Consider the following 26,152-nt stretch of genomic DNA (forward strand, 5'->3'; position numbering starts at 1 on the left):
GAGCGCCGTTCTAACTAACCCAGTCCCGGAGCTAACTGGGCTAATGGGACCGGTGCTCAGAGGCTGCAGAGAGGCAGAACATTCTTCCGGTTTTAGCAAAGCCAAACGTCAAAGTTGGCCCGGACCTTCTCAGGAGGGGTGTCTCTTATGCCCAGAGGTACAGAAGCGGTGATTGCAGGGCCGTCTGGCACGGGTGATGGGGAAGGCACTCTGACACTGGCTGGGGCTGGACCAAATGGCCTTGCCTGCTTTAATCATACCCACTTTGGGAGGTGAGGAAAGGACCCCAGGATGTGTGCCCAGTTATGTTTGGGCGAGGCCGCTGCCCTACCATGCCCTGCAGGGCCCTCCCTATAGGACGGTCAATGGGGGAAACGGGCTCCATCTGCACCGTCCCAGGGAGGTGGCGGCTTTCGGGCACTGGACACGTGCCTACTGCAACCAAAGAATGGAACTTCCCATTTATTTAATTTCACCTCATTTACATGTAAATTGCCACATGTGACCAGGGGCTCCCATGTTGACAGAGGGATCTGCCCCCACCCCAGCCCCACACTCGGTCTGGCCTCTCCCGCTGCCATCAGCCGTGCTGCCCTCCCTGTTGCTCCCAGAGCACGCCAGGCATGCCCCCACCTTGGAGCCTTCTCCTCGCTCAGCTCTCTGCTGGGCTGCTCTCCCCCCCAAGACATCCCACTGGCTGATTCTTTCAACTGCTTGGTGTCAACTTCTCAGTGAGGCCGACCCTGACCACTTACGTGAGAAGGCAGCTTGCCCCCTCCCACATGCTCTATCATTTACTTATCCTGTCGGCTGTATTGTCTCCTCAACTAGAACTTCAATTCCACGAAGGCCGGAATCTTTAGCTTTTCTTCCCCCAAGAGCCTAGAACACTACCTGGCCCAGAGGAGGTGCTCAATAAATATTTGCTGAATGTGTGTGAAGGCTTAAGTGAGTCGAATGGAGGGTGCTTCCTATCATGACATGTTTGGGACCTAACATTACATCCTGAGCCTCACCCCGTGCTAGGCACTATGCCAGGCGCTGGTACCTGGCAGTGAACATTGGCAGATAGGGTCCATACCCTCAAGGAGTATGCAACCTAGGGAAGATGGGATGAGTAGGGACAATGGCGGGGCACGGGTAGCAGTTGAGGCAGGAGCACCTACCACAGGGAACCCAAACTAGAAGGGAGCTCTGAGGAAGAAACATTTGCACCGAGTGAGGCCTGATGAACGACAAGGTGTTAGCAAGCTAAAGATTAAAGGAAGACCATTGCAGGCATATGGAACAGGATGTAGAAGGACCATAGGCAGAAAAGAGAACAGCCCTTTGGAGGAACTGTGGCTGAAGGCAGGTGATGGGGAGAGCAGCTTGAGATGGGGCTGGTGGGGCAAGCTGGAGCCAGACAGGAAGGGTCTTACAGGCCAAAGTCAGAAATCTGAAATTTCTCCTAGAAGCAGACGTCACTGACCCCACGTCACATCTCCTCAGTCTTCTCGTAATCTCACCCACTGCTGTGGAGGCAAGTTCCCTGTATGGTAACGTTCTCTTGGCACTGCTGGTGTCTCACACAAGCACGGTCTTCTGCTTTCTGCCCAGAGCCTGCTCTGATGCTACAGGAGGCCCATTCGGCCCCACCCCAAGTTCAAACACACCAGGGAGTGGAGGAAGATTTATGTCCCCAGGGGAAGTCTTCAGTGAATGGGGGACTGGAGTGGGGGTGGGGGACAGGGCTTTGTCCATCCACCCTCCATCCTCCAGGTGCACAATCTGGGGGGTGTTCTGTACCAAGGTCCCAGCCCAAACCACTCCCCGCAGCCTACAGTGATGCCTCCATAACATGCACTTAGACTGGCTTTTCCTTCTTCCCTGTTTCTACTCTACCCACTCACCCCCCTCACCCTCTCCTTCCTGCATCACCTCCCACATCAGCTACCTGCACCCAAATCCTTGCCTCAGGCTCTGCTTTCGGGGGAACCCAAACTAAGAGCCCCAGGAAAGTTTTGCTTACCAGAGTGCATGCTCCGGCTTACATTTATAAAAGCTCACTCCAGCTGCTGTGTAGAGGAGAGTACAGGGAGGCAAGAGGAGTGAGGAGCTGCTGAGGGGCCCTTACAGTGGTGCAGCACGAGGCGCTGATGGCCAGCACTCGGCTGGTGGCAGTGGAGATAGAGAGAAGGGGCCAGAGACACTTGCATCCCCCTTGGGACCAGAGGCTCGGTGACAAGTTGGGTGATGTGGAGGCTTGGCCTGTGCCTGCCTGGCTGTGAGAACCAGGCCCGCCAAGTTCCATCCCTCAAGTCCAGCCTGGCTCTGGAGCCCAGTTGCAAAGGTGCTATTTTTAGAGAGCTGGGTGTTTACTTGAAGGATTTGAAGCCTGGGCTTTATTTTTAACTCCTCTCCCAATGGCAGGACTCACTGGTGTGGACTTAGGAAGTCAAGTGGAAGTTGGATTGGGCTTTGGAAACCCAGGGGAGAAAAGTGGCTTGCACTTGGCTCACCAAGGATGAGCTTGGAGGAAGAGCCTGCTGGCCCCTCCATGTTCCACTTGCCTGAGTTTCTAATGATAAAACTGGCGACAGCCTCTACTCACCAAGCACCTGCTGAGCGCCAAGATCATGCAAGCCCTCTATGCACATCACCTCATGGAATCCTCACTGTAACCCGGGAGGCAAGGCTGACACTGTCCCCATTCTACAGATGAAGAATGTGAGGCTCAGAAGACCAAGAACATGCAGCCAAGTAACAATGTGGGATTCAAACCTCAATTTCTCCATCTCCCCAGCCTATGCTCTCACTGCCCTGCCATACAAAAGGACGGCCAGGCACCAAGGTCCAGGCACAGAATATCAGACTGGCAGGATAATGACTTGAAATGTTCAAGTTGAAGGACTTCTTCCAACCGTGGTTAAGGGGGCGGAGTCTGGATCTGAGAATTCAAAGCCTGGTTATATCAGTTACGTTGGGCCTTTGGCCTAGTTTCCTCGCCTATGAAATGAGTTGTTTATTACATATAAAGAGCACCTCACTCATGAGGACTAAGTGAGATGACGCACATAAAGGGCATCAGCACAGAGCCTGGCACGCAGTGGTGAGAACAGGCACTGTCCTAAGCGCTCTCCTCTCAATGCCTCACAAGGCAGGTGCTCCCATGATCCCATCTTAGAGACACAGCAAGGGGGGTACAGAAAGCTTCCGGGGAAGTCACTTGCCCACGAGGCCAGCCAGTGTCTTGGACTAGAACGCAGGCAGCGCACCCCGGAGCTGAGCCCTTGAGCACTCACCTTATGACAGCCCCCGTCATTCTCATTCTGTCACTGTGATTCCAACACCCCATATCCTGGCCCTTCTGGTGCAGACCTCTGAGTCCCTTGTGCTGCTGGAGCTCAGCTCAAGTATCAGGGTCAGGGGCCAAGCACTGGCTTCACGCGATCGGACTTCCCGTTGCGATGTGGGGAAACACATTGACAGAAAGCGCCATTTTTCTCCCGAACATGCAGGCTATTGGCCTATCTATTCTCTGACTCTGCTACTGAGGCTAAAAAAATCAAGCTGGAAAGGTTCTGGAGTGGGACCGTAAGCCCAGTTTATAGGGCTAAGGCTCGGGGAGAGAAAAACATCCCTTACCATCTTCCAGAGCCCTGTGCTCTTCCTAGCTGATTTATTAAATGTGACCCAGAAGTCAACTGAGGTTTCACCAGAGCCCTCCAGACATGCCCCTCTCTCTGCATGACCCTGGCTGGGTGGCCATCCCTTTCTAGACCTCAGTCGCCCCATCTGTGAAATGAGCACATTGGGCTGCATCTTCCCTGAGGTGCCTTCCAGTTCTGAGCAGCTTCTTCTGAGGAGTGACAGGAGCTCAGTGGGTCTTTTCTCGGGTCTTCCACTCTCCAAGCTTGGAAGGTGTGGCTCCCGCAAATACATTGCCCCATAGTTTGAACATCTTCTTGCTGCCAGGGGCCCAGGCAAGGTCTCCTCTCTCTGCAGACCACTCAGCTCAGAAACTGGCCTTGGAGTCACAGCTGGCTCTTGTATGTCACAAGAGTCTGGCTCTGACAACTCAGGACATTCCATTCACCCCAGTCTTCATTCTCTGGGAGAAAAGGGATTTTGTCCACTGGCCATTCTCCAAGGAGGGATGTGATGGAGGGCAGGAGTTGAGTGTCAGGGGCCTCTTCAACATTTCAAGGCCATCCTGGGGAGTTTAATCCCCCTCAATGGAACCCCATATCCAGGAGGAACCAGGAGGCAAGCCAAAGACAAGCTTTTGCCTCTATGAGCATGGGCAGTTGATGGTGGTCATTGGGTTTATGGAACACCTGAATGTCCTCAAATAATTTGGCAAAGATGCAAAAGACTGATAATACATGGTGTTGGTAAGAGTGTGAGGAAAGCCATCCTCCTGGGCACTACTGGTGGTGAACAGAGGGTATAAATTTGGTGCAACCCTTTAGGAGGTTAACTGGGGTTCTGGTAATAATGAAAACGCATGTTCTTTTTGACTTGGCAATTCCACTTCCAGGAATTTAACCCATAGATGTAGATCTATGCAAGCAAGGACAGGCAACAGGCTAAGGATCTGGCCCCCCTTGCAACACTTATTCTTAAGTATCTATTGAACGTATGTGGTGGGGGGACATTAGACAGGGGTGGTTTGGATTTCTACTTGTTTGTGTTAATCCATTCAAAGGTACTTGAGTACTTGAGTACTGGAGGAGAGAGACCACCAATTTACCTTTTGACAGTGAATACCAAGAGTCAGTCCCTTGCAAAGACCCAGGTGGACTGGCATCCTATTTCCAATGCATTCGAAGGATGTTCGGACATCGCTGATGGAATAAGGTGCCTGGCTGAGCCATTCCTTTCACCAGCATACTCTTCTGCGAGCAAGAGTATGTGTCCAAGGATGTTCACCGCAGCTTTTTTGTAATCGTGAAAGCATGAAATGGTTTTAATCTCCATCAAGATAGATCTGGTTAAATAAATCACAACACTTCCAAACTATGGAACAGTATGCAGCTGTTAAGAACAGGGCAGATACATGTGCATAAGACAAAAAAAAAAAAAAAAAACCTCAAAACATTTGAAGTCAAAAGAGTAAGCTAAAGTACATTATGTAGGTAATCCTAGTTACAAAAGAAAAGAAAATCAAAAGCTCAGAATGGATAAGCAGAAGAGGGCTGTAAGTGAGCTCTTAACAGTGGTTATACCAGAGCTGTGGCTGAAACCAGAGTAGGAGAGGGGTTTGATTACTTATCTTTTATTATTCTGAATTTCACTGAATTTAAGTATGTTGCGCTGAACAATGGAAAAAGAGAAAAAGAAGAAAAAAAAGAAAAGAAACGAGAGAGAGAGAGAGAGAGAGAGAAGCTCGCTATATGTGAAGCAGCAGACTGTAGTGGCTGAGAACACGGATTCTGGGGCCGGACTCTCAGCCCAGCATGGACTAGCTGTGTGACATGGAGCATGTTAAAGAAGTCTCTGTACCATCATTAGAATGAGCTGAGAGAACGCAGCCAGGCACCCAGAACAGTGCCTGCACACAGTACGTCTGATACTCCTCAAACTGGCATTCACTGCCCATCCTAGCCTGGCCCTCGGCGGCCTTCCCAGCCTTATCTCTAGTCTCTTCCCCACCCGCTCCAGCTCCCCATGACTCACTGCTCCCAAAATATACCACACACATTCCTACTGCCATGCCTCCTACCTGGAACGACCTTTCTTTCCCTCTCGTCCATCTGGCAAACCCCCAACCAGCGTCACCCACCACTGCAGGGAGCTTTCCCAGACCACCCCTGGGGCAGTTGGTTGTTCCTTCCTTGGGCCTCCCCCCCACCCATCATGGGCTGTGTTGAAGCCATGTCTGTCTTTTTGCCGCTAAGCTCCGAGTCCCCGGATGATGCTGACCACACCGATGTGCTGTGTGCCGCATGCCCAGGCACGAGCCTGGCACAGAGTAAGTGCTAATCAGTTTGTGACAGAAAACCTGCCAAAGGTCAGATAATGGTTAAGAGCATTCTAGAACCAGGTCCCCCAACTCTGTCATTACTCAGCTGAATTATTTGAGATACTTAACCTAGCTGTGCCTTGGTTTCCTCATCTGTCAAGTGGTAATAATTTTACCTTTTTCATAGGGTTGTTTTGAGGATGAACTAAGTTACTACATGTAAGGAACTTAGAATCCTGCCTGGCTCCCAGAAATAAGGACTATATGGATGTCAAACGACAATCAAAGAAACAGGCTCAAACATGGGCAACTGCCACGATCCCCACTTACACCTCGTCCTAGGCCAGGCCCTACCCCCCGGCTGGTCTGCATACCCTGGTGGGGCTGGAAATGAGCGGTAGCAGTGCGGAGCCCCAGCTCAAAACAGCGCCAGACCCCTTCTTCTTGTTGGTTGAGGACAAACCTCGGCCAGGTGCATATAGGTCTTTCATACCTGGCAATCTCTTGCCAATGTCTCTTTTTAACAAAAAGAGAGGAGACTTTGGGTTTAGAACCTTTGGCATTAATAGTCTGACTTCTGTTTCAGAACATGATACTGGTTTCCCACTTTCCACAGGGATTAGAAAGTCTTCCTTTTCAATAAATGTGCATAAGTACTTTTAAGTAAGTTGATTTAAAGATAAGAGACTAAGAAAGTAAGTAGAGGAAGTACGTGATGTAGCAAGAATTGGGAGATGGCATGCAGAAGAGGCAAGTTTGGGAAACACAGTTGTAAGGACTGTGAGAGAAGACAGGTCTTCCCTCTGGGCAATTTCATTCTCAGGGCAGATTCTTAAATCACTACAGATAAAGGATTCATAGTAACAGCTTATACCGCCTTGTTTGTTAGCTTCAACGATAGCTGGTTCTTTTTTTTTTTTTTTTTTTTTACTCTCTTCAACACTACTTTGAAGAAGGAATTAATTTAATTCTCATTTGACTGGAGGAATGTGAGGCTCAGAGAGGTGAAGTAAGTTTGCCTAGGGTCACCCAGCTTATAGGAAGTTGAACCCAGATTCAAACCTGGGTCCACCCAACACCACAGCCCAAGCTCTTAGCTAATGTAACACACACTCCTGCCCACCTGAGAAATCACCTCCCAGTAACCTGCAAAGCCAACTCTAACCCTACACTCAAGTTGGGAATTTCCAGGGCCAGTCTAAGGAGGAAATAGGGAATGGGGAGGTAGAGGAGCAGAAGACAGACCAATTCAGTGGGTCCTGTCTTCAGGGCCAAAGGATGCCATGCCGGCACAAAACCTGAGATGTTCCAAACCTCAGGCCCTGGGGTAGCTGAGAACTCCTGCAGGCCAGCCCCGGCCTCTGCTGTGCGGACATGACAACAGAAATACTACAATGACAACAGCAGTTAACATTTACTGAATCCTTGCTGCTTCTAGCCCTGTGCTGAGTGCTTCATGTGCAGTTTCTGATTTATCCCTTGTCATACCATTATTTTCCTTTCAGAGAGGGGAGAACTGAAGTCTGGAGATAAGACAAGATATGACAAGCAAAAAGCAAGGGCAAAGCAGCACTCTTAACCACTCCCTGTGCTCCTTATGGAAGGGAGCCATTTATCATCACAGTGTTGGCCTGACAACCAGAAACATTCAGGCCCTCCCCAAACATCCAGCTTCCCTCCACCAGGATCCATGACCTTAAAAGGCATCACAGAAAGAGTTTTTAGCCACAAAATCAGAAGATCTGAGGCTAGCTCCCGCTCAACCACTTAGTGGCTATGGATATGTCTTTGTCCCTTTCTGTATTTCCATTTTCCCATCTGGCTGGGGAAGGAGTCAGACTATCTCTTAGAGCCCTGGATGGGTCCAGAGCAACACTGCCCCATAAAAATACAATGTGAGCCACATGTATAATTTTTAAATTTTCTAATGGCTACATTCAGAAAACTAAAAAACACAGATAAAATTAATTTAATAATTATGTTAATATTATTAATTTGACAATTATGTAATGATGTTTTATCCAGCTCAACACATCTGAAACATAATCATTTCAACATGTAATCAATATTAAAAAAATCAATGTAAAATTCACAGGTTCCTTTACACTTTTTTCTTGCTAAGTCTCCGAAATCCAGTGTTTGTTTCACACTTAACAGCACATCTCAGTTCAGATCAGCCCCATTTCAAGAGCTCGGCAGCCACTGAACGGCTACCATAATGGACATTGCAGGTCTAGAATCTTTTTTAGGCCACAGCCCATTTTAGGAGGATATGATGCCTCAGCTTTCTCTCTTCCCCCTGGGAAAGCACTCCTGATCCTAGACTCTGAGCTGACAAGTCCCATGGAAGCCCAGGACCAGGAGATTGAGGCCACAATGAAGAGAAACCCCAGGTCTGCCTGAGCCAAGGAGGCTGGTGGCTGCTAGGAACGCTCCCTGTTCCTCTGCAGCTTGACTACTCACCAAAACTCCTGCAAGGGAGACAATCCTGCTTTTCCTCCTAACCCAAAGATTCCCTTAATTGGAAAATCAGTCTGAGCTTAAAACCGAGCCAGGGAGCTGCCCCCCACATGGTGAGAGCCCTGCAGGCATACAGGACGTGTTCCCTAGACACATGAGGAATCCAAATCTCCCCTGCTCTCCCCTCCTGGCAGATCTTGTGGAGGAAGCTGGACACCTTCTCACTCCAGAGATTCAGTTCCCAGCTATGGGCCTGGTAGCCTTCTCAAACAGAGCTCAACATCGTCATGTTCAAGGGCACAGGCCTTGGTGGCAAGGACAAGGAGGTCAGGGAAAGCAAGGGGGCAGAGAGGGGCAAGATTTTGCCCCCACCAGGTGAGAGCCTGGGGAAATAAATCCCTCCTTCTTCCCAAGCTTCTATTTCCTCACCTTTAAAATCGAACAGGTTAGATGATGACAATGACCGCTTTTGCTGCACCAGGCATTTCCTAGGCATTAGCTCATCTACTCCTCAAAACAACCCTAGGAGGAATTCTTTCCTGATCCAGGGTTCAGAGTGGTGAAGCCCCTTGGTCACACAGAGGAGCAAGAACTCTAACTCATGATCTTCTGAATCAAGAGCCTAAGCTCTTACCTGTTGTAAGCTCTGCCATGTCCCAGGGTGGCCCAGGACAGTCTGGGCTTATGCCTGTCACAATGATAGATGCTTGGCCTAATAGTGAAAAATGTTCCCTTTGGAAGAAGGGACAAATCTTCCTTCCAGAAGAATTCCAGCTAATGTATGTTGATACTCCTCCCTCTGGAGCTTAATTCCAGACCTTTCTCCCTCTTAAGTGTGGACTGAACTTAGTGTCTGGATTCCAAAGAACAGAGAATGGGGAAGGGGAAATGGTAACTTTATAGCAGAGAAACCTGGCAGATATCAGGTGTTCAAGGTTAATGTCATCTGTGATGAGTCATGTTAAGACCACATGCCCCTGATATGATATATGATATGATACAATATGATATGATATGATATGATATGGTATCTTACCTCCTGTGGTCTTCTTCCCCCAAACCTATAACCTCAGTGTAACAATGAGACAAACATCAGACAAACTGAGGGACGTTCTACAAAATGCCTGGCCAGTTCTCAAAACTGTCAAGGTCATGAAAAATAAGGGAAGGCTGAAAAACTGTCCCAGACCAGAGAAGACTAAGGAGATATGACCACTGCATGCACTGTGGGATACCGGATGGAATCTGAAACAGGAAATGGATAGAGGTGGGAAAACTAGTACAATTCAAACGAAGTCTGGAGTTAACAGTAATGTACCAGTGTTGGCTGTGACCAGTGTATTATGGTAACATAAGAACTCAATGCTAGGGGAAACTGGGCCATCTTAATGATACTAACTGCTCACACATTCACACCATTTTAAAGTTTACAAAGTTCAGAGATAGCAAGATGTGCTGGTTAAAGCTTCAGAATCAGAAATTTAGGAGCGCCTGGGTGGCTCAGTTGGTTAAGCGACTGCCTTCAGCTCGGGTCATGATCCTGGAGTCCCGGGATCGAGTCCTGCATCGGGCTCCCTGCTCGGCAGGGAGTCTGCTTCTCCCTCTGACCCTCTTCCCTCTCGTGCTCTCTATCTCATTCTCTCTCTCTCAAATAAATAAATAAAATCTTTAATAAAAAAAAAAGAATCAGAAATTTAGGAGCTGGAGCCTTGGTTCTCCCACTTGCTTGCCAGGTGGTCTCGGGGGATATTACATTCTTTCTCTGGGCCTCAGTTTCCACATCTGTATAATGAATTCATTAAATGACGACAATGACTAGTAATGCTTATTGAGCCTTCGCTAGGTGTCCAGCACTGTAGCGGGTACTGTGACATGCCCCCCAGTTTCCTCTTCAGGACCCAAAGGCTTATTTCTCCTCTCCTCCTCCCCCAGCTGGTCAGAGGGGCACCACCTATCAGCCCTGCCCAGGGATGGCCTGTGGCTGAAGAGAACTGTCCAGCCCCAGGTCACACTCCTTTCTGGAAGGTAGCTGCAGCCAGAGCAGAGGGTATAAAGATCCAGTGCCCTCTCCTCAACTAGGGATGACTGTGAAGGTCATCTCCACTGCAGCACACCTCTTGTGGTTGGCTGAGGCCTTTGTGGAGACTGCAGCCCAGCGTCTCCCTCTGCCCAACCCAGCTTCCTTCCCTTCCCCACAAATGTTGCTCCTGAGTGTTCCCCATAAACTCACCTCATGACAGGACTGTAAACCACGGGACCTGTACTACCTTTCTTAACCCTCAGACTAACTCTATTTTTATAGATGACACAACTGATATTGAAGACGAAAACCGATTTGGCCAAGAACATACAACTAAGAAATGGAAGCACCCCAGGTGGGCAAACTGAAGGTTGGATAGGCAAACTGATCTTCCCAGGTCTCTGAGCAAACAGATGATAGAACCAAGATTTGGTCCTATGTCTGCTTTACCCTGAAGACCACGGTGCCACAGCTCTAGCCCAGGTCATTTAGAGCCCCCAGCAGGATTGCTACGGGCACCGGAACAGACGAGTGCTTTTCACCACTGTCCCACCACACCCGCTGCCCTCCCTGCAGCTCACCCCACATTTGCAAGATGGGAATAATAACAGTACCTACCTTTTTTTGAGATGTTGTAAAGATTAAGAGAGTTAATTTACGTAAAGGCCTCAGAACAGTGGGGCATAAAAAACCCTTTATAAAAAGCAGGTTGAAAACAAATCACACAAGCAGCGTAAGGTTGAAATGTGAGACACTGTAAGAAAATGTCCATGCAATCCTGTGAGGTCAGCCTGTAACAGGGGGCTGGGCTCCATCAGCCCCCCAAGGGAGTCAGGCTTTACCTGAGCTCTGAAAGAGGAGTAGGAATTAAATGGGCAGCAAGGCGGAGGAAGAGCAGTCTAAGCAAAGAACCAGTAGGAATAAAAGCTCTCCGGCAGAAAGAACTAAAGAAGGATGATAAAAGGCCAGCATGACTAGCACACAGAATAAAATTCAAGTCCAGGGCAAGAGTGGTAGAAAATGAGGCTGAATGGGAGTGTAGAACCAGATTATGAAGGGCCACTCACTACCTGGGTGATTTGGGACAAGTCACTTTATATCTCTAAGCCTCATTTAACCCATGTGTAAAATGGAAATAAAACCAGAACGGGTCTTATAAGGAGATTAAATGAGTCAATATTTGTAAACTACTAGAACAGTGCCATGTACACAGCGAGAACTATAAATGTTTGCAAACAACATTAAGACTTTTTCTGAAGGACAATGAGAAGACATGGAGGGGTGCTGAGAAGAAAGGGTGGGTGCTGAATGGACAGGAAGGTGGATGGACACAGGGCTAGTAGGTGGATGGGTGACAGTAGCTGGGTGAGTGGAAGAGAAGAGGGATTGTTGAATGGAAGTTATGGTTGGGCTCTAGAGGTGGCTGGCTGGCTGTATGATAGATGGGTGCTTGCATGAGCTGGGTAGGTGGGTAGAAGTGTGTTGTTTCAGTTGATGGAAGCATGGTTGGGTGATGGGAGATGGGAGCGACTGGGTAAATGGAGGAGACTGGGTGAATGGAAGTGGTTAGGTGAATGAATGCATGGATGGATGTTAAGACTTGGTAGATGGAAGAAGTAATTGAGTGAATGTGGGTGGTTAGTGAATAAGGGGATGCGTGGGTTGTTGAATGGCTGTCTGGATGGGTGTCTGGGTGGCTGGGTGGATAGGTGGGTAACTGGAGGGTTGGGTGGGCAGAAGGGTGGAAAGTTGGATGGGTGGATGGGGGTGGATGAGGTTGTGGTTATCCAGGTTGAGGTCAGAAAGGCTGAGTAACGAGGTTGTTGTCCTCATGGAGGGGTTATTCAGGAGGTTAGTTAGTGCAGGAGTTAGGTGAATGAGGGGCTGGGTGAAGGAATGAATGAATGGGTGGCTGGATGGGTGTCTGGAGGATGAATGTGTAAACAAAGTGGAGTGGGTAGGTGGGGTGAACAGATGGTTGTTCAGGTGGCTATCAGAAGGCCTGGAAGAATGGAAGGGTTAAGTGAATGGAGGGCTGGGTGAATGGGTGGGCAAGAGTAGTTGAGTGGATGGATGGGTGGACAGGTGGATGCATCGATGGACAGACGGATGGATGGACAGGGGACCAAAAGTGCCTCCAGTTAACGCTCTAAAGGTCAGGGGGTACCCCTGATGGTGAAAGAAGCAGAACAGGCTCAGAGCCTGGGCCTCCCGGGTTGCCCTGCCCGGAACCCCTTCCCCAGCAAGGCCCACCCCGCCTGCGCCCAGCCCGGGGCCTACCTGGAGGCGGCGATCTCGGCCTTCTGGCGCGCGATGGCGGCGGCGCGCTGGGCGCCCTCCACGCTGTGCTCCACCTTCTGGCGGACCTTGTTGCTCTTGAGCGGCAGCACGCGGCGCTTGGTGCCCTTGACCAGCACGTTGTGGCGGTACTTGCCCTCCTCGCGGTGGCCGTCGGGCAGCGTGGTGCAGCCGTAGCCGTGGCGCAGGTTGTCCAGCCACTCGCCCTCGTAGCGCAGGCCGCTGGAGCGCTCGCTCACGCCGAAGCCCGAGCGCTTGTCGTTCTTCCACTCGCCCATGTAGGTCTCGGTGGTGGTGGCGTCGATGTCGGCCTCGAAAGGCGCGGCCTCGTCGGCGCCCTCCGCGCCCTCGGCGCCCTCGCCCAGGCTGGCGGTGGACGCCGCGTCGCTGGCGCCCGAGCTGAGGTCGCTCTTGAGGAAGCTGACGCGGCTGCGCTGGCTGCCCAGCGACGTGCGCGACTCGGCGCGCCTCAGGCGGCCCAGCAGCGCGCCCCGCTGGAAGAGGCCGCCGCCCTTGGGCGCCCGCGCCGCCTCGGCGTTGGCCAGCAGGCTGAGCGCGAAGCCGCCGCGCGGGATGGCGGCGGGGGGCAGCGTGGGGCCGTCGGGGGCGGGCGAGGCGGGCGAGTCCGGGGCCACCGTGCCGTTGCTGTGCTCGCTGCGCAGGGACGAGAGCGACGTGCGCAGCGGCGAGCGCACCACCACCGCCATCCCGTAGGGCACGCTCTGGCGCACGCCGTAGCCGTGGCGCATGCCGTTGGTGAACTGGCCCTGGTAGGTCCCTGCGGGCGAGGAGAGGGCGCGTCAGTGGCCGGCTCGCGGGCCCTGCGGGCGCGCGGCGGCCGGCCGGGGCGAGGAGCGCGCAGGTGGGAGGGCCGGCGAGGCTGCGGTGGGGATGGGGGCCGCCCGTGAGGGTGCGAGGACGTCAGTGGGCAAGCCGGGAGGCGATCACGCAGGGGTGTGAATACTCCCGGCGGTGGGAACGCACAAGGTCACCGTGGGCGAGGCAGAGTGAGGTCGTGCGAGGCACGTCAGCGTGCGAAGCTGTGTGAGCGGGCCAGACCCCGGAGTGCATGCGGTTAAACGAGTGTGTGAGGACACAAGTGGACGGCCAGGAGTTTGCGCGCGACGGTGTGACTATTTCCGGTGGTGGCCACATGGCCGGGTCACAGTGGGCGAGACAGAGTGAGGTCGTGTGAGTCACATCAGTGTGTGAAGCTGTGTGAGCAGGTGAGATCCCAGAGTGCATGCCGTTAAACAAGTGTTCCAGGATATGAGTGGGTGGCCAGAAGCAGTTTGCACAATGGTGTGAATATTTCTGTTGGTAGGAACACAGCTAGGTCACAAGTGTGCAAAATAGGATCTGTCAGTTTTAAAGTGTGAAGTTGTACAAGCAGACGAGGTTTGGTGAGTGTGAATTTGAATGAGTGCACAGATTTTGAAACACACAAGAGAGACTGAACATGCAAGAAAGTGAGTGGGCAAGACAGTGAGTTTGTGTGGTAAGGTGAATATTTGCATGTTTGGGAGTGTGCAAGGTAGTGGGAGCATGTTGAATCATGAGTGTGCAAGGCAGTGTGCACACAGAGGTTGACTGAGATCACATGAGTGTGACATAATGGGATGTAACATAAGGTCATGAGAGTATTTGAGGTCTTGAGTATGTAAGGAAAGGCAAAGTTGAGTGAGGGTGCAAAACCATTAGAAATTCAGAGTGTGGAGTGGTGTGAGCAGGCACATCTGTTGGTATGTGAGGTTAAATGCATGTGCACAGTCATCCTATTGTGCAAGGTGATGTGCATGTTCAAGCTCATGAAAGGATAAGACAGTTCGCAGAGTAGTGTGAATGCTAGAGAGCATAGGATTCTGCTGGAAAGCATGTGAGAGTGTGTATCTGTGCAAGGCCATGTGTATAGAAGACTTTTATGGACATGCATGTCAGTGTCTTTTGATTATACAAGACCATGAGTGTGCAATACAGTGTGTACACAGTGGGGTAAGTGTCCAAGTTCCTGGAGGTGACATTATGGGTGTGTGAGAGGTTCTGAATGTGCAAAGCTGTCTCACTGTTAAAGCACAGAGTAATATGTAGCACTTGAGGCTGAGTGTATGAGGTTGTGGGCATTAGGGAAACTGAGACTGTGTGAGACCATGTGTGTGCAGGATAGTGTTGTGTACAAGGAGATACCCGCAGTGGAGGCCCTGTGTGTCCATTAGTGTGAGCACGTGAGCTCCTGGGAACAAGAGTCTATGTAAGTAGTCCACTGAAAGCCAGGTCCCTGCCTTCATCTTCATGCCTTCAGCATGTAGAACAGTGCCTGCCATAATGTTCACTGAGTTGAGGGAGGAAATTCAGAGACTTTGTTTTAAACACAAGCTCCTATTTTACCCTGGTTAACCAAAAAAACCCCAAATGGCCTTCTTCCCAGCAAATGCCCAGCATGGGTAGGGAACTGAAACAGTGAGCCAGGTAAGGGAATTCCTAAGCTCAGACCAACAGGTGTGCTTTCTGGCCTTTGCACCAGCTGTTCCCTCTGCTTGGAACTCTTTTCCTCCAGATCTGCCTGCACTTGCACGAGCACCCAGGTATCCCTGATCTACTTCTGTTTCCTATAGTATGTAGCCTTTTCTAAGATATCATATGACTTAATTATTATATTCATTGCTTTTCTTTCCCCACTAGAATAGAAGCTCCATGAGGGCAGGGATCTTTCCTGTTTTGGTCTCCAATGCAGCCCCAACAGCTGGAATAGGGCCTGGCACATAGGGGTGCTCCATAAATATTTGCTGATTGATTGGCTGAACTTGTCTGGAAACTCCATCTCATTGTGTGACCTTGGGCAACTCTCTTCCCTTCTTAAGGCCTTAATTGCCCTGTCTGTCAATGATGTGTTGGATATGAAGCTTTTAAAGTTTGGCCTAACTTTGAGATGCTGGCTTTCTAGGAATTGGGCACCATGACTCTGCAGGTGAAGGACAGTGCGTCCATTTGACTCCACACTGCCCGGTCCCTCCCAGCACAGGCTGCTCCAGCTCAGGCCTCTAGTCCTGTCCTTCCCCCAGCCCTTTCTGTGTGAAGAGACCCCATTAAGAGTCACATACAGTGCCCAGGGCTCATTGAAACCTCTCAAAGGTCCTATCAGGTGGGTCCCAATGATGATGCTTATTTACAGAAGAGGAAGATGGTGGTCTGAGAGGTTAACTGACTTCACCAAGGAAGCAGAATCCAAACCCAAATCTGTCTCATGCCCAAAGCTCACGCTCTGAGCCCACAGTTTTCTATACTGGCTGCCCTTCAGAAGCTCTAAAAAATACCAATTTCCGGGCCTCACCCCCAGAAAATCTGGTTTAATTTGTTGGGGAGGGTCCCCAGTTCTTGCAGTCTCTCTGTACAGCAGGCAGGAGCAGCCAGTGGGGAGAGGGACATCAGAGCTCCCTTCAATGACCAGCCATGAAAAACCATAGAATATGAACTGTAAAAGGGCCAAAGAGAAGTGGAGAGAGACAGAGAAAGGCAATATCACTGGGCATTATCTCACAGAGGAAGATATTAATATGATCTCCATTTCACAGGTGGAATGGTGCAGAGAGGTTATGTGACTTGTCCAAAGTCACCCAGTAACAAAGGAGCAGAACTGGATTTGAAACCAGTTCAAATGGGCATGTGTGGCAGGTGCAGAGAATAGAGAAATGAGAGCATGGTGCAGGGGATGATCAAATGGGCAGATGGATAGATGGAAAACTAATGTGTTCCCATTTCCAAGCTCATTCCCATGTGGTCACGTTGTATGGGAGGCAGGGGGACAGATAGAGATGTGAAGTCCAAGACAAACTGATCTCAGACATCATCTAATCTGGAGAACCTTGGACAAGTTACTTCTTCTGATTCTCAATTTGCTTTTCTGGAAAATGGAAAAATAATACCCACTTTTTAGAGTTCAGGGGAAGATTAAAAAGGAGACAACAACAACAAAGAAATGAAAACAACCCAAATGTCCATCAACTGGTAAATGGATGGACAGGTAGTCAGCCACACAGTGGAATACTGGTCAGCATTAAAAAGGAATAGACTGATTATACAGCATGGATCTCAAAAACACACTAAGCGAATAAAGCCAGAGATGAACGAATACAAACTGTGTGATTCCAATTACATCAAAGCCTGGAAAAATCGAATGTAGAGTGAAAGAAAGCAGATATCCAGGGCTGTGGCTAGGAGGGATCCACTGCAAAGAGAAGTACAGGAACTTTCTGAATTGACAGAAATGTTCTATACCTTGACGGTGCTGGTAGTTACACAGGTGTATACACTTGTCAAGACTGTACACTTGAAATGCATTTTATTGCATGGAAACTATACCTTGATTTAATAATTAATTAATTTTTAAGGAGGGAAAAAAAAAAAAACGCAAACACCCCAGCACAGCATTCTGCAAATACCCATCAGAAAATCCTGTCAACTCTCCTTTCCAAGTGCATCTGAAATCCAGCCACTTCTCACCACCCCCACTGCTACTAGATGGTAGCCCAAGCCACCCTTGTCTCTCGCCTCCAGGATTTTCATAATGGCGGCCACGATGGTCTGTTTCCACCCTGTGCTCCTCTATCCATTCCTAGCACACCTATCACGGGGATTCAATTCAACTGTAATAAAGTCAAAATCATGACACTGCTCTGCCTCTTCTCATTCAGAGGAAAAGCTCAAGTCCTTAGTGATCCATGGACCCTACCTGATCACATCCCTCTCACTCCTCTGTCCTCACTCACCTCCCTCGGTTCTCCCCTTTCCCTCAGTCCACTGTAGCCACAAAGGCCTCCTTGCTGTTCCTCCCACACATTAGCCACGGTCCTGCCTCGGGGCCTTTCTATTTGCTGCTCCCTCTGCCTGGAATGTTCTTCCTCCAGAAATCTGCATGGCTCACTCCCAGAGAGGTACTTAATGGTTCCTGTAAGACTCACTCAAGGCAACACAGTTAATAAATACACCAAAACTCATATCCATGTTTAGCTGTGCTCCTTCCACTGTGCTCAGAAGAAAGAAGAAAAAAAAAATCTATGAAAGGGAAAAGTGAACAAGAATAGAACAGAGAAGTTGGTAAACTGGGAGAAAGACAGAAGACATCTAATCTCTGGGTTGGACAAGTTTGTGAAATTAAATCAGACAATCTACCTTTAGCTTAAAGTTGGCATGAGATGGGCTGACATGGTCCCTTTAAGCCCAAGAAAAATTGAGATTGCAACAGGAGAGCGGCTCTTGGCCACCAGTTGGGGAGGAAACGGCCAGGCTATATTAGGAAACTTACAAGCAAGTGGCAAGAGGCACAGACACCCAGGGGAGGCTGGGAGTGATGGGGCCCTGGGAAGGGGGAAAAGCCAAGTGCTGGGGCCATCCCCAGCCTGACTCTCTCTAAGACAGGACAGTTCTCCCTGGGGACAGGAAGAATGCATCCGCATCCGAAGAGAGGGAGCAGAAGGACCCCGCCCGCAGCCATCTGGCTGAGAGGAGCTTTCTGTGGAAGGAAGTGCCTCCTGATAACCTTTGGGCTGGCCCCCTCACTTGGCCTTATAGACTCTGTGAGACTTCCCACTGCCCTCAGGGTGAGGGGCAAGATTCTCAGCAGGCTACAAGGCCTGGTGTGGCTACCCCTGGCCACCTCTCCTGACTCATCTTGAACAACTCTCCAGTCACACTTGCCTTTCCACCTCAGGACATTTGCACATGCCCCTCCCCACCCCAGCATCTTCTCCTCTCTTCCCTTGGCCAACTTCTATTGATATTTCAGCTTCAGCTTAAATGTGACTTCATCTGGGAGGATTTCTTGAGCCCTACCCCCTGAGTACTGCTACGTGATGTCATGTCACCCTGTACTTCTTCTTGGTACTTCTCCCAGTTGCAGTTAAATAATTACTAAGATCATCTGTTCACCATAAGCCTTTCCCACTGGACTTTGGCTTCCAAGAGGGAGGGAGCCATGTCCAGCTTACTCCTGCTACGATTCCAGCTTTTAGCATAGTTCCCACAGTAAATGTCTGATGAATCTGCATCTTCTCCTCAGTGACACCTTCCCATTCTTCCAGGGGCAGGAACCACATTTTCTTTTTTCCCTCATAACTCAGCATGTGATAGGTTCCTCAGTAGTGACTGGCAGTGGCTGCCAACGTGTTCAGGTCTAGATTTAGCAGCCCAAACCCCAGGAATTATTGGGGTACGTGTAAAAGTCTCATGAAGGCCATAACAAAGTTCTGTCCCTCACACCAGGCTCCTAAATTTTATAAAACCTGAATATCACCTTCTTCCTGCGGTTGCCCTTCTGGTTTAGTATAGAATACCCTGGGTTTTAACCTTCACTCTGACACCAAATAGTTCTAGAACATGTGTGAACTATTTAAGCCTACTGAGCCTCCGTTTGTCCTTCTGAAGATGGAGGTAATGATATCTACTTCAGATTATTGTTCACTCTTTTATTCAAATTCAGTATTTGCTGTGGATCCTGCATTCTTGGTGTTAGATGCTGGGGACACAGTGGTAAATAAGAGACACGATCTCTGCCCTCACAGGGCTTGGAGTCAAGTGCCAGAGAGACTGGATTTAATCGACCCTCAGAAATAAATGTGAGGCAGCCATAGCTGTGGTGCAGAGGACCTTGGCCGGTGGGGGAGGATTGGTTGACCACAGACTTAGTGAACCATATGTGAGGATGCTGGCACACGGTAAGCGCACCATAAATGTTAGCTTTTTGCCGGGCCAGAATCTTTGCTCAGAAACCTGGCCCAGACAGGATTAACTGGAGAGATGAAAAGGAGCCAGGGAGGACAGAAAGAACTCAGAGGGAGAGAATGAAACCAGTTCCATTTCCCGCCTTGGTCTGCTTGCTTGTGAGAAAGCAAGCTTCTCCCCTGGAATGCCCAGGCTTGGCTGACTTGGGCACCTCTCTGACTTGGGAGGCCTTAAAGCTTCTGTCCTTGGGAGGAAGAGAATTTGGGAAGTCTGTTCATCAGTGAGACCTACTTCCACACCCTCTAAACACACATGACAGTAGCTTCTGGAAGCCACATCTATTGCACAAGATCCACCCTCCTGGCCAGAGAGTATGATTTAAATTATGTGGACACTGGAGTTTTTATAAAGCACCTCTGATGGTTTTAATATGCAACTTGAGTAAGAGCTGTGAAACCTCTCCGCTGACCTCCAGTTAACCAGTGGGCTCCGTTCCTTCGGTCAAACCTGTAACTTGCTGTGCCTGGCGGGTGTTGTGCAGATCCTGGTGGTTACCCAACTGCAGACCTCTCCTTTGCTGATGGAACCTCATTCTGTTCTGGGGCCCAGCCTTCCTCCCTGGGCCTCAAAGGCTCCCTATGCAGGGGTAGATCCTGACCGCTCTCAGACTTCCTGTCTACCCACCTTGCCAATGATTAGATTCAATGCGAGCATTTGATGAAATCCAGCATCGAGATCAGAGGGGAAGCAGAAAAGAGCTCCTCATTCTTATAAAGAGAAACATGCAGAAACATAGTCTTCTGCTGCTGGGTGTCGCTGCATGTGGAGGCGACCCCTGGAGCTGTGGTAGTCGACTTGGTACCATGAGGGGAGCTACTGAGAACAGAGCTGACGCGATGGATGGCAGAGCAAAATGTGGCAGGAATCTGGGCCGTTGTTGACACTGTTGAACCTCCAAGTCAACCAATCCTGAGACTGCCCTATCTCTGGATTCTTCTTTACATGAGATCATAAATATCCTTACTGTTTTAGTCATGCTGTCCAATATGATAGCCACTAGACATAGGTGGCCACTGAACACCAGATTGCAAAGAATTAGTACCCCGCCCAAAAAAAGAATGTAAAATATCTCACTGATAATTATATATTGATTACATGTAGAGATGATAACATTTTGGGTAATGGGTTAAATAAAATATATTATTAAAATTAATTTCACCTTTTTAAATATGGCTACTAGCAAAGTTTAAATTGCATATGTAGCCCACATTATATTTCTATAGAAAGTACTTGTTTAATTCACTTGGGGTTAGGATTTTCTATTACCTGCAGACAAAAAAAATATATCCTAACAAGTATAGGTGTCATCATTCTGATTTCATAGTTGGAATAATTCAAACTAAGAATTTAAATGACTTAGTTTGAAAGGTTTGAAAACCCTCACCCAAACCTCAGCTCTGAAGAAGCCAACCATTTCAGAAGCCCAAGGGAAGTCTAGGAGATCCAGAGTCTACTTTGAAATAGAGAAGAGACATGTGGGCCAGATCAGGGATTCTGCCTCCAAATACAGAATGGACACTAAGAACACCACCCCCTCTGGCCAGTGACACCTGCCGATTTCTAGAAGACTGTCTAAAGTCTGCACATCAGTGTCCCTGGAGGACTGAACAGAGCTGGAGAGAGAAGAATCATGACTAGCTCCTCTCCAATGGGGGGGGGGGGCGGGGGCTGCTGCCTATGGAAGTCCTGACCTGACAGTCCAGGGTCTTCATGACCTCGTCCCAAGTCACCCTCCTAGTTTTGTCTTCCCAGATCCACCAAAGCCCAGCTTCAAAGCCACCTCCTTCAGGAAACCTTCTTGGGCTATCTTCCTTCCTCCATACCCTCGTTGCTTGAGACATTTGTCACTTCTTACCTCCTATGATAGCTATCTTGTCTCTATCGCATCTATTTGGGCTAATGGCCATCCCCAGTCCTTCTCTAAGTTCTCTCACATAGGGTCAGATCTTAGGACAAGATCTTTGGACAGGACCATGGAAGTGTCATCAGCAGATTTCAGACAGGGTTTCAGATGGAGAATGGCAGGTAGGGGACTGAGCACCAGAGAGTCCAGGGGTCAGTGGCTCTTGTCCAGGTACACCAGAACTGGACCAGGTAAACCAATGCACATGGTGGTGAACGGCATGCCCATATGCCACAGATACCTATATATAGATACATAGATGCTCCTGAGTATAGGGGACCCACCCCAGCTTGGCTCTAACCCACCTTGATAAAGACCATGGACCCAGTGTCCCTGAGAAAGCAAGCCAGGCCTAAGACGTCTTTGGGGGCAGCAGAATAATGGAAATTGTTTGGGCTTTGGAAACAGACAGGCCTGACTCTGCATATTGCTTTAATTTCCCCCACTTCTCTTTATCTCCACTCATCCATCTGGTCCGGGCTACACAATTCTCCCCAGTTTACTACAACAGCATCTTCCCTGATCTCTCACCTCCCCTGATACTTCAGTCCACCCTTTGCTTCTGCCAGAGTCGTCTCTTTAATAAGATATAGATCTGACCAGGTGACCCCACCTAAAACCCTGCAGTGGCTTCTGAGTGCCTTGAGGATGGTCTTGGGTCCTCAAGCGAAGATTGTATGTGAATGATTTGGGGGGAATGCTCTTGGGATGAACATCTATAAGGAAGCAGGATTCAAGAGCAGAAGAAGCTGAACTGTTGCAACCAAGTCTTCTACTGATCCCATGGGGATCTCTGGAGCTGCTATGGCCCTTCAGAGTTGTCCAAGGAGGCTGGGTCTTTGAACTCCTGTATCAAGCACTCATTAGCTATAGGTTGCCCACAGAGCAAGGCAACTCCTTTTGACAGACAACAGTGCCCCACTATGAGCCATCAGCAACCAGTGCTCCTGCCAGCAGGTTGGGGGGAAGGAGGACCCTGCTCTGGAGCAGTATCTGAGGGTGTCCGGCAGTATCTACCATAAGGAGATCAAACTCTGCACTGCGACCCACAAAGCCCTCATGATCTGGGCCCTGCCAACCCTCCAGCCTCACTGACTCCACTCTTCCTCAGTCTCTGTGCTCCTGCCTTTTCCTTGAACACAACAGCCTGTCCTTGTGCCCACCTCCAAGCCTTTGTACTCACTCCTATTGTCTGGCACAGTGTAGCTCCTGTTACCCAGCTATCCCCTGTTCATCCATCGGATCTTAGCGGCGACACTACTTCCTCAAGGAAGCCTTCCATGATTACCAGACCAGATCAGGTTCCCATTGCACCCATACACTCTTCTACTCTCCCTCCAAATTGCTTACCCCACTTGTAATTAACAAGCTGTCCAATGCTTGTCTCTGCTGTTAGAACACAAGCTTCTGAGAGCAGGGACCAAGACTGCCATACTCACCATAGCAACCCCAGCACTCAATGCAACGACTGACACATAGAAGGCATTCAGCAGATACTATCAGATGAGTGCACATGTTCATGGCCTTGGGCACGTTCTCTTTGAGTCTATCTCTGGTCAGTAAAGTAAGCAGTGCAAGTTTACTTTGCAGGGTTGCTGGAGGGTTTACATGAGCTCTCTGGCAGAGATATCAGATTCTCAACAAATGTTGGCTCCCTTCACTTCATGGCAAAGAATTGCAAGGTGACCCAGTTTGCCTTAGCTTGAAAGGCTTCCCAAGACATAGGACTTTCAGTACTAAAACCAGGACAGTTCCCAGGCAAAGCAGGATGGTTGGTTAACTTCAATCTGGATGAGAAGGAAAAAATGAGCATTTCATATTAGCACAATGTTCAGTGGTATGCTAGTAGAATAGCTCTTCGGAAAAATAAACAACCCTAATTTGTAGTGCTAGCCAAGTTCCATCATGTATATATACCCACAGTGGCTAGTCAGGCCACAGTTGAACAGCTAGCTTGCAAAATTTCTGAAAATATAGTGATGGGCTCTCATGAGATGGTAGCAGCTGGTGCCAGACCCCACATGTAACATAGACTGTCATGTTCCCTCCCGATATCTGCAAATGTGTAACACATTCATAGACAACCTCAACTCGGGGTAAGTGAGACTATTTCAATCCCAAGAAGGTCACAGGTTGGAGTGGCCCTCCAAGACCATCTAGTTCAAGGAAACAAGTAATCTGTCATATGGGCCATCTCTTACCCACCCTGTGACCACAACAGATATTGCTAATCAGTCATGATACTGAATCCTAATGCCTTGCTCTCTGGCTTGCCTGCGAGGTGGCACCATAGTCCCTTCCCATGGCTCCCAAATGCTGCTACCTATCAAAGTTCCACTGTCCCTGATTTCCCAGGATCGCTGAGAAGTAACCCAGAGCGGAGTAGTTAGCAGTGTTTGTGACCAGCTCCTGGGAGCAGGGTCAGGTTACAGTGGGTATATGACAAGTCCCCGTAGCCTGCAGGGCTCCACCACCCCCACATCCAGAGGCTGCTACCCCAGATGATACCCCACAGCTCATACAAGAAACGGGATTAAACAAGTGACATCACCTGGGTGCCGCCAGTCCTGGGGACCTGTGGCCTGGGTGGAAGTCCCTTCACCAGGTTCTGAGTCAGCTCAGTAATCCTGAGGGCCTTGGGAATCAGAAATGGGTGTAGGAGAGGTAAAAGAAATCAAGGGAGAGAGTCTGGGTTCAGAGGACCCCACACGGGTCATTCAGGCCTCCTTTCTATGCTCAGGCCTGCCCACAGCCCTCATGCCCACATGGCATGTGCAACAGGCATCTCTCACCCATAATGTCCAACACCAAGCTCCTGACCTTCCCTCTTTGAACACTTGGCCCATCTCAGGTCAGGGCAATGTCATCCTTCCGTGGGCTTAGGCCAAAGCCTTGACTCCTCTTTTTTTCACTCCCCCAGTCCAGTCTATCAGCAAAATCTAATGACTCTACCTTCAACATAGATCCAGGATTTACCTCCTTCTCTCCACCTCCGCTGCTACAAGGTGGTGGCCCAAGCCTGTATTCTCACCCGTAACACTGCAATAAACTCACTAAATCGCTTCCCTGCTTCTACCATTTCTGTACCACCTCCTCTTCCCCAGTCTCTCAACACAGTAGCCAAAGGAATCCCTTTAAACAAGGTCAGATCATGTCACTCTTATAGGCCTCATTTTTCTCAGAGGAAAAGCTAGAGCCTTATGATGGCCTACAAGGCTCTGCATACACAGCCTGCTCTCCATACCTTCCCAGCAGGAATAGTGGATGTTGTGCCCTTTTCCCATCAAGGGCCTATATTCTAAGGCTGTCCTGTCATCAACGATGTGAAATTTGATCACTTTGTTAAGATGGTATCCATAAAGGATTCAAATTAAAAATAAAAGTCATAGGGGCACTTGGGAGGCTCAGTCGGTTGAGTGTCCCACTCTTGGTTTTGGCTCAGGTCATGATCTCAGGGTTGTGAGATCAAGTCCCACATCAGGCTCTGCGCTCAGCGCGGATCTGCTTGAAACACTCTCTCCCTCTCCCTCTGCCCCTCCCACCCTGCACTCTTGTACTCTCTCTCTCTCAAATAAATAAATAAATCTTTTAAAAATAGATTAAATAAATTAAAAAATAAAAGTCATAGGGACGCCTGGGTGGTGCAGTTGGTTGACCTGATCATCAGGTCATGATCTCGGGGTTCTGGGATTGAGCCCCATGTTGGGCTCCCTGCTCAACAGGGGAGTCTGCATGAGGGTTCTCTCTCTCTCTCCCTCTCCCTCTGCCCCTCCCCCTGCTCATGTTCGCTCACTCTCTCTCTAAAATAAATAAATAAAACTTAAAAAAAAAGAAAGTAATAAAAACATTGTATATACCAAACAGAACATTTCCTGCAGGCTGTGTGCAGCCCTCAGGCCTCAGTGTGTCACCCCCACTATATGCTGTCCACATGACATTCGGCAGCATATGCTTGAATACCTCCAGGCACAAGGTGCTCTCTACTTGTCTGGAGGGAAGGGGTTCTAGAGTTCCCACAGCCCCTGGATCATTCTATGGATTTTCCCGGTGGGTCTGGGCCAGTCAAGTCTCAGTTATAGAGGAACAAGTAGGGGTCCTGGATGCTTCACTTGTGACCAGACCTAACTGTCCACCTACTCTGTGGCTCTGGCTTCAGAAGGGATAGGAGATGACAAGCACAGCCCTCTGCTCTATGGCAGGAAGCAACTCTGTCCCGCTCAGCCTGCACCCCAACCTCAACCAGGGCCCTCAGAAAATGAGACTCAACATTCCTCACAAGGGTGTGGCAGCAAGGGCTGGTCCAGGGAACAGCTGCTGGGGACACAGAATTAGCAGTGTCTGGAAACAAGCAAGCTTGATGAATCGCAAGGGCCTGGTCTCGGACAGGAGCATGTGTGCGGAGATTTGGCCAATTGGACGCACGCATCGCAGAAGGTAAGGCTGCAGAGAAGAAAGACTAATTGTGTCTACTTCCCTGTCTCGCTGAGGGTCCGCTCTGCTCCCCTGGGGTCCCAGATAAAGCCAAGAAGCTGCCATGACAGCAACTCAGCTGGCTGTCATGCTGGCCCCCTGGCTGTGAACTGGGACATGAGATTTTCAAGATGAGGTTAAATTATGCTGATTCTACATTCGAAATGGAATCGTGCCTGGCATGAGTTCCATCTACACTGGCAGGACTCAAGGCAGAACTAATTGAATCAAAGTCTTAGCTTATTAACTGCTCCAAAGTCAAAAGCTAGTTTCTGTGCCG

At 49.5% G+C, this 26,152-nt stretch overlaps 1 protein-coding gene across 4 annotated transcripts in view; it reads right to left on the bottom strand.

The window, feature by feature from the left end:
• Positions 1–26,152, bottom strand: part of JPH2 (junctophilin 2) — a 67,478-nt gene that overhangs the window by 31,382 nt on the left and 9,944 nt on the right. For 3 of the 4 annotated variants that reach the window (XM_027624159.2, XM_035729050.1, XM_027624160.2), the window contains one exon: positions 12,708–13,503. In XM_027624159.2, coding sequence (XP_027479960.1) covers positions 12,708–13,503 — 796 coding nt within the window. Of the gene's footprint in view, positions 1–12,707; positions 13,504–22,974; positions 23,190–26,152 lie in introns of those variants that run through there. The other variant, XM_027624161.2, reaches the window with a different exon arrangement.

The sequence above is a fragment of the Zalophus californianus genome, chromosome 8 (genome assembly GCF_009762305.2).
Source record: "Zalophus californianus isolate mZalCal1 chromosome 8, mZalCal1.pri.v2, whole genome shotgun sequence".
NCBI lineage: Eukaryota > Metazoa > Chordata > Mammalia > Carnivora > Otariidae > Zalophus > Zalophus californianus.